Source organism: Aotus nancymaae, unplaced genomic scaffold (genome assembly GCF_030222135.1).
Source record: "Aotus nancymaae isolate 86718 unplaced genomic scaffold, 86718_ANA_hifiasm-v0.15.2.pri h1tg000077l, whole genome shotgun sequence".
Classification (NCBI taxonomy): Eukaryota; Metazoa; Chordata; class Mammalia; order Primates; family Aotidae; genus Aotus; species Aotus nancymaae.
The window spans coordinates 4,452,298-4,466,372 of NW_026988492.1; the positions used below are offsets into that span (position 1 = coordinate 4,452,298).

The 14,075-nt window shown below is 37.5% G+C and overlaps 1 protein-coding gene across 20 annotated transcripts in view; it reads right to left on the reverse strand.

Annotated features, from left to right (window-relative positions):
- Positions 1 to 4,258: 4,258 nt before the first annotated feature.
- ZEB1 (zinc finger E-box binding homeobox 1) overlaps positions 4,259 to 14,075 on the reverse strand; it is a 203,526-nt gene continuing 193,709 nt past the window's right edge. For all 20 annotated transcript variants that reach the window (XM_012445598.2, XM_012445596.2, XM_021665190.2 and 17 more), the window contains 3 exons: positions 11,813 to 13,623; positions 9,583 to 9,763; positions 4,259 to 6,774 (listed from right to left, as the gene is read on the reverse strand). In XM_012445598.2, coding sequence (XP_012301021.2) covers positions 6,182 to 6,774; positions 9,583 to 9,763; positions 11,813 to 13,623 — 2,585 coding nt within the window. In that variant the 3' untranslated portion in view covers positions 4,259 to 6,181. The remainder of the gene's footprint in view (positions 6,775 to 9,582; positions 9,764 to 11,812; positions 13,624 to 14,075) is intronic.

Here is a 14,075-nt window from a genome sequence, read left to right on the forward strand (position 1 = left end):
TACTGTAGCTTTATAAAAAATGATTCCAAGAACCATTTAGTGTAAGTCCTCCAACTTTTTTTTTTTCAAAATTGTCTTGCCTACTTGAAGTCATTTGCATTTCCATCTAAGTGTAGAACCAACCTGGCAATTTCTGCAAATATGTAGCTGAGATTTTTACTGCAACTGCATTGAGTCAATAAATCTTGGGGAGAATTAACATCTTAATGATAATGAGTCTTCTGATCCATGAACATAGAGTATCTCTCAATTTTTGTTGCATTTTTAATTTCTTTCCAACAACATTTTGTAGTTTTCTGTACAGGTTTTGCCCATATTTTATCAAATATCTCTAAGTATTTTATATTCTTGATATTTAAAAAATTTCCAGTCTTATCACTAGACAGAATATGATTGATTTTTGCATAATGACTGTTTATCGTGCAACCTTACAGTCACCTTTCCTAGTTTTTTGCAAATTCCTTGTTTTCTACACAGACAGCCATACTGTCTGCAAATAAAGTTTTACTTCTTTTTTCTCCAACGTGTATTTCTTTCATTTATTTTTGCCATGTTGCCCTGGGTGGGATCTCCAGTACAATGTTCAATAAAGGTGTGAGAGCAGCTATTCTTGCCTTGTTCCTAATTTTAAGGGGAAAGCATTGAATCCTACATGCCGAGTATGATGTTAACTATAGGTTTTTTTGTTGATGCTCTTTATTAGGTTGAGAAAACTCCCTTCTATTCCTGGATTGCTGAGAATGTTTATGGTTTGGTGTTGAATTTTGTCAGATGCTTCTTTACACTTACTGATTGTTTTTTCTTTTTATGCTGTAAATACAGTGAATTACACTACAAATGGCCCCTACCTTATCATGGCTTGACTTTATAATCTTTCAACTTTATGATGGTGCAAAAGCAACACACATTCAGTAGCAACCATATTTTGATTGATATATGATCAACCATAATTTTGATCTTTTCTTGGGATAGCAGTATGCAGTACAATCCTCTTGTGATGTTGCAAAGCAGCAGAGGCCACGGCTTCGTCAGCCACTGATCATGAGGTTAAACGACTGAGACTCCACCGTGTACTGCTGTGTTGCCAGCATTCAACACCTTCTTGTAAAATAGGCTTTGTGTTAGATGATTTTGCCCAACTGTAGGCTGTTCTGAGCATGTTTAAGTTAGGTTAGGCTAGGCCATGATGTTCAGTACTAAATGCATTCTTGACATGGTATTTTAAACTTAGGATGGATTTGTTGGGATGCAACCCCTGGGAAGAAGTATCTGTAACTGATTTTTGAATGCTCGAAAACCTTTCACTGCTAGGATAAATCTCACTTGGTCATGATGTATTTTTCTTTAGATATATGGTTCAAATTGATTTCCTGAATTTTGTTAAGAATTTTTGTATCCATGTTTATAAGCAGTATCAATCTGTAGTTTTTGTTTCTTGTAATGTCATTGTCTGTTTTGGTATCAGGTTAATGCTGGCTTTACAGGCTGAAGTGTTTTCTCCTCTTCAGTTTTATGGATGAGTTTGTGTAGAATGGGTAGTTATCTTCCTTAAATGTTTGGTAGAATTCACCAGTGAAGTTGTTTGGGCTGGGAATTTTCTTTTTGGGAAGATTTTTAACTAGAAATGTAATTTCCTTGTATTAGACAATTTAGGTTATCTATTCTTGAGTGAATATTGGCAGTTTAAGAAATATGTCATTTTCATCTAAGTTGCCAAATTTCTTGGCATAAAGTTCTTAGTATTTCCTTATTATTTACTCTGTAGGATCTGTAATGTTGTCTTCTCTCTCAGTCTTGGTATTAGTAATTTGCATCTCTTCTCTCCTTTCCTTGATTTCTCTAGGTAGAGGTTTATCAATTTTACTAATCTTAAAAAAAAAAATTCTGATTTCATTGATTTACTCTATTTTGTTTTTGTGCCATTTTTATTATTTCCTCTTTCCTGCTTGGTTTGGCTTTATTTTGTTTTTAATTTCTTAAGATGCAAGTTAGGCTAAGATTCAGTTCTTTATTATTTTCCAATGTAAGCTTTTAATGCTATACATTTTCTTATATCCACTGCTTTTGCTGCAAGCTACAAGTTTTGATATGCTGTATTTTCCTCTGGCTCATATTTTATAATTTATTTTTAGCCATGCATGAGCTAAATCTCAATTTTCCAGTAATTTGGGGGATTTTTCAGATACATTTGAATTCCTGATTTCTAGTTTAGTTAAATTCTTTTGTAGTCAAATAAAATGCTTTATTTGCAATTCTTTTAAATCTGAGAGTTGACTTATGGCCCATAATATGGTCCATCTTCATGAATGTCCCATGTGTTAGGAAAAAAGTGTGTATTCCGCTATTGTTGAATAGAATTTGAACTAGAGCAGAGGAGCTTCTGCTTTTTTGTTTCAGAGGTAATGTTCATATATTCAATGTCCTAATATAGTCTCCCACTGATATTAAGAGGTGAAATCTGTTCTAAGGTTATATTTTCATGTGAACATAATCACTGCACTTTAATAGTATCCTTTACAAGGTTCTTTTTAAGTTTGCACACAGATTTGAAAAATCTCATTCCCCACCCATTCTTTTCCACCAGGCTATGAAATGTATATTCGTCTTACGTTTTCTAGTGATATACTTCGAGGCCAAGATTGAGATACTGCAAGCTATTATCAGATAAGATGTGATACAGGCTAGGTAAAAGCATGAATTTCAGGCTGAACAATGTGGCTTACACCTATAATCCCAGCACTTTGGGAGCCTGAGGCAGGAGGATTCCTCCAGCACAGGAGTTTGAGACCAGCCTGGGAAACATAGTGAGACTCCCTGGCTCTATGGGAAAAAAAAAAAAAAAAAAAAGTAATTAGCTAGGCGTGGTGGCGTTATGCCTGTAGTACTAGCTACTCGGGAGGCTGAGGTGGGGGAACCACTTGAGCCCAGGAGGTTGAGGCCGTAGTGAGCCATGTTCATGCCATTGCACTTCAGCCCAGGCAACAGAGCAAGATCCTGTCTCCCACCTTCTCCCTCCCAAAAAGCATGGATTTTGGAGTCAGATAGGCCTATGTTCATATACTCATTCTGGTACTTAAGATACATGTGTTTATGGGCGCACGGTCTTTATTTGTATTTTTTTATGAGGCTTTTGTGAACATCTTGATAGTTGTAATGAAATACCTGTGCATGCCATGAATAAATAACAAATGACTCTGCTATTATTTTTGTTATGTGATGAGGGAATACTGGGAAGGGTCCACATACGTTTTCCTTCTGGAAAGTTCTGGTAACGCCTAAATTCCTTTATTAGCCACTTATCCATACATATCAAGCACTGCCCTCATTGAGCTTTATATTATAGTGTGGCTACCTCCTAAGAAGTTTGTTATTCTTAGTTCCTAATCCTTTTCAGTGCATCTGTTTACTGATAGCTGCTCTCAGTGACAGAGGAAATCAGTAAACATGGTAACGAGAACCTAGGAATGTGAGGTCCTAGAAAGGGAAGTAAAAATTCTATAAAAGGGGAGGGGACTAGAATTGTCCTTTCACTCCTATTGGAGGTAGTCATGTCCACAAGCCAGCAATATCTGTGCCATGTACCATGACGTTAAGTACCAGGAAGACACCTAGAAATACACTCTCAAAAAATCAAAATAGTAAGGCAATAGAAAAAGAAGGCATAATTTATTATGTCTTTTATGACTAATGTTTAATAAGACTTATAAGAAAATCATCAAATTATTAGAATCATTTAACATATATATTCTGGAATTAGAAGCAAAAAAAGTAGTGAGAACATAGCTGAGCCCCATGAACATGCAAATTATATTTTCATTCAACGAGTATCTGTTGTCCCAACTTGTGCCAGGCACACTGTTAGGCAGTGAGGAATGTGAGAGTGACTGTGACAAACATGGTCCCTGTTCCTAGTGGGGAAGGAATATAAATAATAGTATCAGAGGTATGATGACAGAGTGAGGAGCTGTGAGAGTCAGAAAGGCATCTAAAACCAGGCTTCCCTGAAATGACCTGAAGCATGAGATGTTGAGGATTAAGGATTTCAGAAAGCAGCAGCGACCTGTGGAGGGGCCTTTGTCAACTCTGACCTCTCCAGAAACATTTAGCCACAAGAAAATCCACAATTTAGTGGAGGATGTTGAAAACATTTAGTGTTACCCAAATTCAGCTCAAGATGAATCAAATGCAGGATGACGGTTTACCCCATGTCAGAGTTTTCCAAAGAAAATACTGATAATGATGAAAAGAATGACAGCAGTTCAGGCTTGTTGATGCATTTTATTGTGAGATGGGGGAGTCTGGTAAAAAACTAGAAAATGACCATGGTGTAACAAGGAACTTAAAAATGAAGAGTCAGATCTGTAACTTACATACATGAATACAGGAACAAATTGGCACAAAATGTTAAACATTGTTCCCAACACTGTTTATAGAAGGTAATCCTAATTTGGCTTACTAAGGAAATGAGAGTTTTATGGTTAGGCTAATCTCTTAATAAAACTGCAGAGTATCATGCTATTAGTCACACAGTGAATTTCAAAATTTAAGTTTTATATTAAAAACTGGGTAAAGGTAAAATGACTTGATTGTAGTTGTAAAACTAATACATTCCCATTTCAGTTCTGTTCTACAGTCCAAGGCAAGTATAAATGTTAACATAACACTGTTAAATCAAATCTCAATGCAGGAGAACCAATTGCATCTCTACTTTAAATCTTATCAACTTTCCAAATTTTCATACTAAAATATATTATTGTATTAATACAAACTACAGTATTATACACTACACTGTGTAATAAATAAAGAAATATAAAAATAAGACACATAAATATAAAAGTTTTCTAAAACTAAAAGTACATATGTCAGTAAGAAGGATATTAATACTGCCAGGTTTGAAGACATACAGTACAAAAATGTTGCACAGATCTATAAACTAAAAGAAATAAAATAATACTGATAGGTAAAAATCAGCTAATGTTGTTAATAAATTGGGTCCATAATAACTAACATTTGGAAACAGTTATGAGCCAAATAACAATGGCATGTCCATGTTTGAAATGCAAGTACATGGAAAAAGCAGATTAGGAAATTTCCCTTTCGTTTCTGTAGAGAAATTCTGAAAGTCAATTAATGTAAAATCAATACTGAGGAACTGAAAGATGAAATGTCCCAGTGTTTCAGTTTCTCTGACAGAGTCAGTGGTTTTAAGTTTTATTTGGGAATTTTGACACAACAAACAAATCAACAAATGCTAGTTATTGTAGGCCACACATTGGATGAAGGCAGGTTAGAGCCTTGAAAATACTGAGAAATGGCACTTACAGCACACAGGTCTTGCTTAAGGCCAAAGGAGATACAAAGCTTCATGTCATATCCTTCATATTTGTTACCACATACTCAAACACAATCACGAACACTGATTCTGATGATTTTGCTGTCCTTACCAGATTAACATTGTTAGTCCCTGCAATCAGAACTCAATGGCAATCTTTTGAACTCCACTTTAAACCACGAGTAAGAAACTTCAGTTCTTCTATCAGCTGCTTTCTTAAGGCTAACAATACACTTTAAATGATAATACGCTCTACTAAGACATCTAAATATTAGAAATTACTACCTTCTAGATTGAATTTATAAAAGGTAGTTAGCACGGGTTGGAACTACATTATACTTCTTTGTGAAGGGAATTTTGTAGTGCAGAAGTTCTCACATTTAAAAAACATAATAAAATACTGAAGCGGATTTAGCATATGTTTACCAATAAAAAATTATAAAATTTCTCCCAATTGTACAGCTTAAGAATAAACCAACATGAGTGATAATTAATACTGATAAAAATAAAACAATGCCAGATGCGTATCTAATTAATCAGCTTCCTTTAACCTCTTATATCATTGCTCTCTGAGTCATTAAGGTTTTCTAATCTGCTTCATGTTACAAACTTGTTCCTAACTTTGAAAACTGCATGAAAAATTACTAGGTCTGAGGTTCAGGCACACCCGGATTTATTTTTTCTGTGTGTTTTTTTTTTTTTTTGTATTTTGTATTTTTTTAGTTTTTACTTTACACAGTAGTGAACAGGAATCACAGCATACAGGTTACTGTGTTTCCATTAAAAGCAAGGATAATATAGAACAAACTTCATTACCAATTAGAATTTATTTTCCTCCTAGAAAAACGATTAGGCTTCATTTGTCTTTTCTTCAGACACTTGCTCACTACTCTCGCTTACTTTTTGTCCTAAGCTGCCTGCTGGACTTTCAGCCCTGGCATCCTTCATCAGACCTTCAGTTTTTGCTGCTTCTCCCTCATTCTCTGCCTCTTCTACTTCTTCTTCCACTTCTTCCTCCTCCTCCTCCTCTTCCTCATCCCCTTGTGGTTTTTCACATTCTTTTTCTTCCTGCAATTCTTCCATCTCTTTATCCTCCTCCTCCTCCTCTTCTTTTTCACTGTCTTCATCCTCTTCCCTTGTCAAACTCTCTCTCTCGTCCGAGTCGCCCTGCGAGGGAGACGCCCTGGCACCCACATGCTCATTCGAGAGGATTTCGGGCCCTGCCTCTTCCTGCTCTGTGCTGTCACGTTCTTCTGCTTCTCTCTTGCAGTAGGAATAGCGATGATTCATGTGTTGAGAATAAGACCCAGAGTGTGAGAAGCGCTTTCCACATTTGTCACATTGATAGGGCTTTTCTCCAGAATGTAATCGCATGTGTTCAATCAAATGATGTTTGTGTTTAAATGCCTTTTTACAGATTCCACACTCATGAGGTCTTTTACCTGCAAAATAAGAATATAGCTATGAAATAAAATGGTGGTATTCAGCAAATAAAATCCTTATATGGTTTTTGGGGTACTTCGGGTTGTAGAAAGGGGAGGGTTATTAGTTTCATTTTTAAAACACTTCCAGGTCCCAAGCTGTTTGTAATATAATACTGCAATTTGGTTTGTCCTTTATATTAAAAAATGTAGTGTTCTACACTCTGCTGTGCAGATGATTAGGTCAATGGGAACTACGTGAGTTTGAAATGCCAAAAATACAAGCATCATGACAGTGAGGTGGAAAATGGGCCAAGTGCAGCTGGGAGGAGATGCCTGGCAGTGCATGAGCACAGTGAGGGCAGACAGGGACAGACAGCTGCTCACCTTGTGTTCTTCATTATCACCACCAGTGGGACCCCCCTCCCCCTGCTTTTTTTTTTGAGATGGAATTTTGCTCTTTCACCCATGCTGGAGTGCAGTGGTACGATCTTGGCTCACTGCAACTTCCGCCTTCCGGTTTCAAGTGATTCTCCTGCCTCAGCCTCCCGAGTAGCTGGGATTGCAGACGCCTGCCACTATGCCCAGCTGATTTTTGGATTTTTAGTAGAGACGGGGTTTCACCATGTTGGCCAGGATGGTATCTTAACTCCTGACCTTGTGATCTGCCCACCTCAGCTTCCCAAAGTACTGGGATTACAGGTGTGAGCCACTGCGCCTGGCCACGGACCCTTTTGAGTCATTTTTTTTTCCTAGTCACAAGCTCTGTCCCTGATGAAATTTTGGTGCTTACTATATACTTTTTATATATGGTAAAACTCATAAATACACAGCGTATATACTGAGCTTCTTTAGAAAACCACAAGCCATTGTAGTATCTCCGTATTTTTGCCCCCCAAGAAACAAGTTTTGGCCCCTGAGAGCAATATTCACCTTCCTGAGAACACATGGGCCAGAGGAGTACTGCTGCCCAGAACTGAGAAGGACTGTTTAACAACTGATCATAGTCAGGAATAATGCCCAATTTCAGAGCTATCAAGCAGTTAACACTAACAGAAACAGGAATGAGTTTTAATTTTAGAAATAGTATAGTTTTTCATATATATTTTTCACTTTGATATTTGCTAATACTTAACTCTTGCCTGAAGAGGAAGGGGATTTTCTGACTTTTCTTAGATCTCTGAAAACCAGAGGACTGAGTTACAAGAAGCTAGTTTTGAGACATGTGACTTTCTCTTATGTAATACTAGTTTTTAACTCCAAGAACCCTCCGAAGTGTCACTGTATTAATCCACAGATTGAAGAAGGAAAAACAATTCTCTGTATCTTTTCTCACAAGAGTAAAAAATACGCTAAAACAGTTAAGAATATGAAAGATAAATATGGGTACTGTAGATACAATGGCTGGTAGTGGGGGCAGGGAAGAGCTGGTAGATTAAAGAGCTCATGATGAGCCCAGCCCCTTCTATGGCAACCCATGTTAGAGACACAGGAGTATGCTGGAGCCAGTGTGTACTCACTGGACAGAGTTTACTGCTAAATTTTCAGGAATTCTGCAAGCTGACATCACATTCAAGCTTGAAATCCACCCTGATGGTAGTATTTATGCCACAAAAAGCTGCCAACACCACAAATCAGGGCTTCCCCACCCTTCAGAGAACCAGGTGTTAAAATTTACCAGTAATCCACTGATGGAAGGGAGTTGGCAACTGTTTTCTGTAAAGGGTAGTGAGTAAGGGCTTTGCAGGCCAAACGGTCTCTACAGCAGCTTCTCAGTTCTGCCGTTGTAGAACAGCACAAAAGCTGACACAGACAGAAATGCAAATAAATGGGCAACGCCGTCTTCCGACTCACTTTATTTAGGGACACTGACATTTCACTTTCACGTAATTTTCATCAGTCATAAATAATATTCTTTTCATCTTTTTCAGTCATTTAAAAATGTAAAACAAAACAAAAACAAAAACTACAATTCTTACCTCATAGGCCTTAGAAAAACAGGGGGATGCTCACATTTGGCTGTGAGCCATAGTTTGCCATCCCTGAGTCAACCTAAGGAGGCATATTCTGTGGCAGGATTACAGAATCTCAGAATTACAGGATCTTAGAATCATCTAGTCCAACCTCTTAGGCAGAACTTCTTTCTTAAATCAAAAGATCTTGACTTGCCAGGACAGCCTGCTGTATTCTTAGGAAGCAGCTTTTTCTTTTAGGAAGCCAGATCCTGTCTCCCTATGACTTTAGCCCACTGGTCTCATATTTTTTATTAATGGCTACTATGTATTATATTTTTATTAATATAGCATAAGCTTGCACTAAATGAATGTGGACAGAATAAATGCTGTGTCAGCTTAAAGGAATTAAGTCGTGAAAAAGACAGATGAAGCAAAAAACCAAAAGAAAGGCACAGACCTTAAGTACTAGGCAGAAGTGGCCTGACAGGTGAAAATGGCAGGATCAGAGAGTAAAATATAAAACAATTAATTCTGGTCCAATGTGGTGGCTCATGCCTGTAACCCCAGCACTTTAGGAGGCCAAGGTGGGTAGATGGCTTGAGCTCATTAGTTTAAGACCAGCCTGGGCAAAATGACAAAACCTGTCTATATAAAAATTGACTGATGTGGTGGTATGTGCCTATAGTCCCCGCTACTCAGGAGGCTGAGGTGAAAGGATGGCCTGAGCCCAGGAGGTTGCAGTGAGCCAAAATTGAGATCACATGCCACTGCACTTCAGCCTGGGTGACTAGATCCAGACCTTGTTTTTAATTTTGCATAATCCAGAGTATCATATCATGGACACTTTTTAATATGTTTGTATTCACTGACATACCTGTGTGTTCATATTTATGTCTCAGTAATGAACTACTCTTTTGGAATATCTTATCACACAAATCACAAGCATACATTCCATTTTCTGTCTTCCTCATTTTCTTTTTGGGTGGTGTAGAATCAGAGTCATTCTGATCCTCTACGTTTGATACTCCTTCTGAGCTAGTATCTTGTCTTTCATCCTAAAGGGAAAAAGGTGTGAGAAAGTTTAATTTAACATTAAAAGATAAACAGAAGATATACATAAAAGCATGAGATAAAGAACTACTTTAACTTATACTTTCAAGGACTTGACCAAAGCAAGCACAGTGATCCTCACTGCATGTGGGCTCCAAGGGTGGGGCCAGATCACAGGTGGAGGTAACAAAGACAAGAGTGGGGTTGGGGATAACAGTCAAAACTAAGTAAAGACCTAACACAGTCAAAGATAACACAGTCAAAACTACAGCTCAACTGGTACTGGAAGAAAGCAAGACAACCAAAAGAAAGCATGTAAAATCTATAAAAACAGAGTTTACCTGGTTTCATGTGAATCATTATGAGAAATTTGCAGAAGGCTTTAACTTATTAGTTTGCTAATTAATCACTCATTACTAACTGCATCACTTGTCTTCATTTTTTCATTCTGGGTTTCACTAAGTAAAAGTTAACATTCTATTTTTAAAAACTGGTATTTCAATTGTATCCTCCAGAACTTCACAGTCCTTTAACCTCCACGATCTCCTTGAAAAGATAGAGGTGTGCTCTACCATTTTTCTAAGGAGCAAGATGGAAAAACAATGCAGAAGGGTCTATCTTTTTAAGAGGAATAACTGCTAGGTAAAATGAATCTTTAGAATTCCAGTGCGATAAAAAGAAACTCCAGGCGGTCTCATGGAGATAATTTTGGGCAGCAGGCTCTCATGTAGGCAGAATAACCCCGGCAGGGAGCCTGTTGTGGAACTGGGTCCCCTAAGATCTTTCTCCTTTATCTAGAGTATTCCATGCCATTACCTCTAAACCCACAAATTTTCTAGAAGTTGAAGGTTTTTCACAACATTTCTTATGGCTTTATGAGGCAAGAGAGGTGCAGCCATTTGTCCCTGTCATTTGTGAGCAGCCCTAATGCTGAAGTAACTTGATTCTACTTTCACTGCTACTTGATCTAGGCATGTGATATGTAATTTAGGCATGTGATATATGATTACATGAAATGCTAAGGATGGCTCTTTTTCTATTCAAAGGCATGCAAAGTGTTCTATACACTAAAAATTTAGAGGAATTCATTGATCACGTAAGACTTTTTTTCAAGAGTTATCACAATTCCAGGAAACCCAATCAGTAGCAATATTTAAGGGAAAACAAAAGCAGCAAATACACATTTGAGCAGGATACTGAAATTATTATGGCTGCACCTAGTTATAGCAAATATTTTCATAAAAGATAAAATCTGTCTCTAATATTCATTTGATTCCATCAGAAATCAATGGAAAGAAATGGGGAAACATCAACATCAGTGACATGGAAAAAGACTAGCCAATGAGGCGTATAACAGCCCTATCCAAAACTATTATGGATTTTGGGGCAAGACCAGTTCAAGAGTTCTTCCTGGACAGAATAAACACTGTTCTGGTAAACACTAGTGATAGTTAAGGAGGAAAATGCATATGGAGGTTCACAGTCACATTTCCTCATATATATAATGACTGAACACTGTTTATGCACAGTTCATGAAACGATCAGTGAATTCACAAGATGTGTTCTTTGTATACTTAGTTCCTGTTTATTTAATTAAAACCTTTTGTAAACAGATGTATTAGTATATAAATGTGATAGATAAGTTTGCCTGGTATGAACCTATGAATGGGAACATATTTTCATTTATTATTGACCGTAATCAAGGCAGAAACTATTACTAATTTTAGGAATTTAGCTATAAAAACAGAAATCCAATTATTATTTCAATTTTTGTTTTTTTTATTTCTAACTTCAAATAGGTTGTTAGCCAAGACTTATAAATCATCTTTCACAGAATAATATTTCAGACTTTACACTGGTAACAGTACCTTGGATTAGCAAACAACCAACTGAAGACATCATGCCAGAAAGTTAAAGCAAATACTGATCCTTTTAAAAAAATGAAAATTTGTAATAACCTAGTTGGCTCTACAGGACTGATATTTATTAGACAAAATTAACTGAAATTAGTCAAACAGCATTTTACTAGCCAGGTTCAGGGTGGGGGTTTTTACCTGATTTCCATTTGGCTGGATCACTTTCAAGGGTGCTTCTTGGACTGCAGGGCTGACCGTAGTTGAGTATGTGTAAGCCACCTGGGGAATCAGAATCGTTTGCTTATTGGCAGCTAGTGCTCGTAAGCATGGAACACTGTTCTGGTCAGCAATGGCCACGATTGTGGGTAACTGGGTAGTGACTGCAGGTATAGCGATATTTATGGGATTGGCACTTGGTGGGATTACATTTACAACTGGTTCTGAGTCTGTAACACAACTGTCCTTTTGTGGCTCCTTTTTTGCGCAAGACAAGTTCAAGGGTTCTTCCTGGACAGAATAAACACTGTTCTGGTAAACACTAGTGATAGTTGACCTTTCTAATAATTCTCCCTGTTGCTTTGGTAGTGAAAGATCAAGAGGTTCTACTTGTGGCTCTTCTTGTGCACCCTCAGCTGTGTACAAGTAACCCTGTGTATTTCTGGATGAGGAAAGGTTTAGAGGTGATGGGGATGGTGTACTACTTCTGGAACCATTGATGGTTGATCCCACTGGTAAAACTGGGGAGTTAGTCATCTTTAAAGGACTTTGTAGATTTACTGTGCTGTCCTGGGGTTCATTTGCATTTGCAGATTGAGGCTGATCATTGTTCTTGGCAGGGATATTTACTTTGCCTGGTTCAGGAGAAGATGGTTCAGAAGACTGCACTGAAATCTGTCCAGCCTGCATCTTTTCAAACCACTTTTTTACTACATCCAGTGGTAGGTTTACTGAATCAGCAATTTTTGAGAGCTCTTCTGCACTTGGTTGTGCATTCAAAGCATAATATGCTTTTAGGAGAGACAAGAGGTTCTTTAAAGGTGGCTGACTGGGAGACAAATTGCCATCTCCAGTACCTGACGAAACAGAGGCCTCAGGCTTTTCAGCTTCTACTGCAGGGAGTGGAGGAGGCTGAGTAGGCTGCTTTAGGTCATAGTGCTTTAATTCTGGAAGTGCATTAATATCTCCTGGACAGTCATCACACAGAAGGCAAGTGCTATCATTCACCCCTGCTTCAAAACTTTTGTCCTTCTCAGACTTAACGGTAAGATCTTCTGGTAACTTTTCACTTTTGCAACTGTTTGTAGGAACTGGATTTTCTTTTTTTAAATTTTGAGGAACAACTTGAAGTTGGCTAGGCTGCTCAAGACTATAGTTGATGATAATTTTGGTTGTTCCATCTTGATCAACCAAAGGAAGACTGATGGCTGAAATAACAGAATGGCCACCTTGTTGTATGGGTGAAGCATTGATTGTTTCTTGTTCTTTGGATGCAAGATTGGCTTGATTATTCTCCAACACTTGTCTTATTACATTACCATCTACTGCCACTTTAAGTACATTCTGAATATCACTTAAGTTGATACTTATGGGAGACACCAAACCAACTGTTGGCAGAACAACAGCTTGCACCACGCCCTGAGGAGAACTGGTTGCCTGTAATGGGCCACCACCACTGAAAACCCCATTTTGTAAAGGGGTTGAACAGTTGATTCCTGAAGCAACCACTATGGGTTTGAATTCATAATCCACAGGTTCAGTTTTAATTTGGTTAACAGAAAGTTGTTCTTGAAGGGGTTTATTCTCTATCTTTTGCCGTATCTGCGGTCGTGTGGGACTGCCTGGTGAGGCTGACAGAGACGGTGAAGAACACTGAGATGTCTTGAGTCCTGTTCTTGGTCGCCCATTCACAGGTATCAAGCTGATACATTTCTTACTACTTATGTGTGAGCTATAGGAACCAGAATGGGAAAAGCGTTTCTTGCAGTTTGGGCATTCATATGGCTTCTCTCCTAAACAACAAAAAAAGTTACATTCACTGAATTATTACATATAAATTTTTATGTATCCTCATTTCCCTAAAACAAGCAATATCAATTTTATAAAGGAGACTGCCATGCATGCTTGCGATAGAATTTCATTTAGAATCATCTTTTTAGTTTCAAAACCTATATAAATGTGACCAACACCAATAACTGAGTCTGAGGTACATGTTCTGCTAACCAGTCATGGAATATTCTCAGCATATGTGTATAATATTTCTGCCAACCTTTATAATGTCAAATAATTCTCAAGTACCAAAAATAATTATATTCTACTCTTTCAAGTATGTTTTTTTCTTATCCTGTTTCACCGACCTATATAATTTTCTATATTTTACTCAACCATCTGTAGGAGAAATTAATATTAAAGAAAAGAAAAATAAGTAAAATGTCCCATATGACTTAATGAGTATGAATATCTA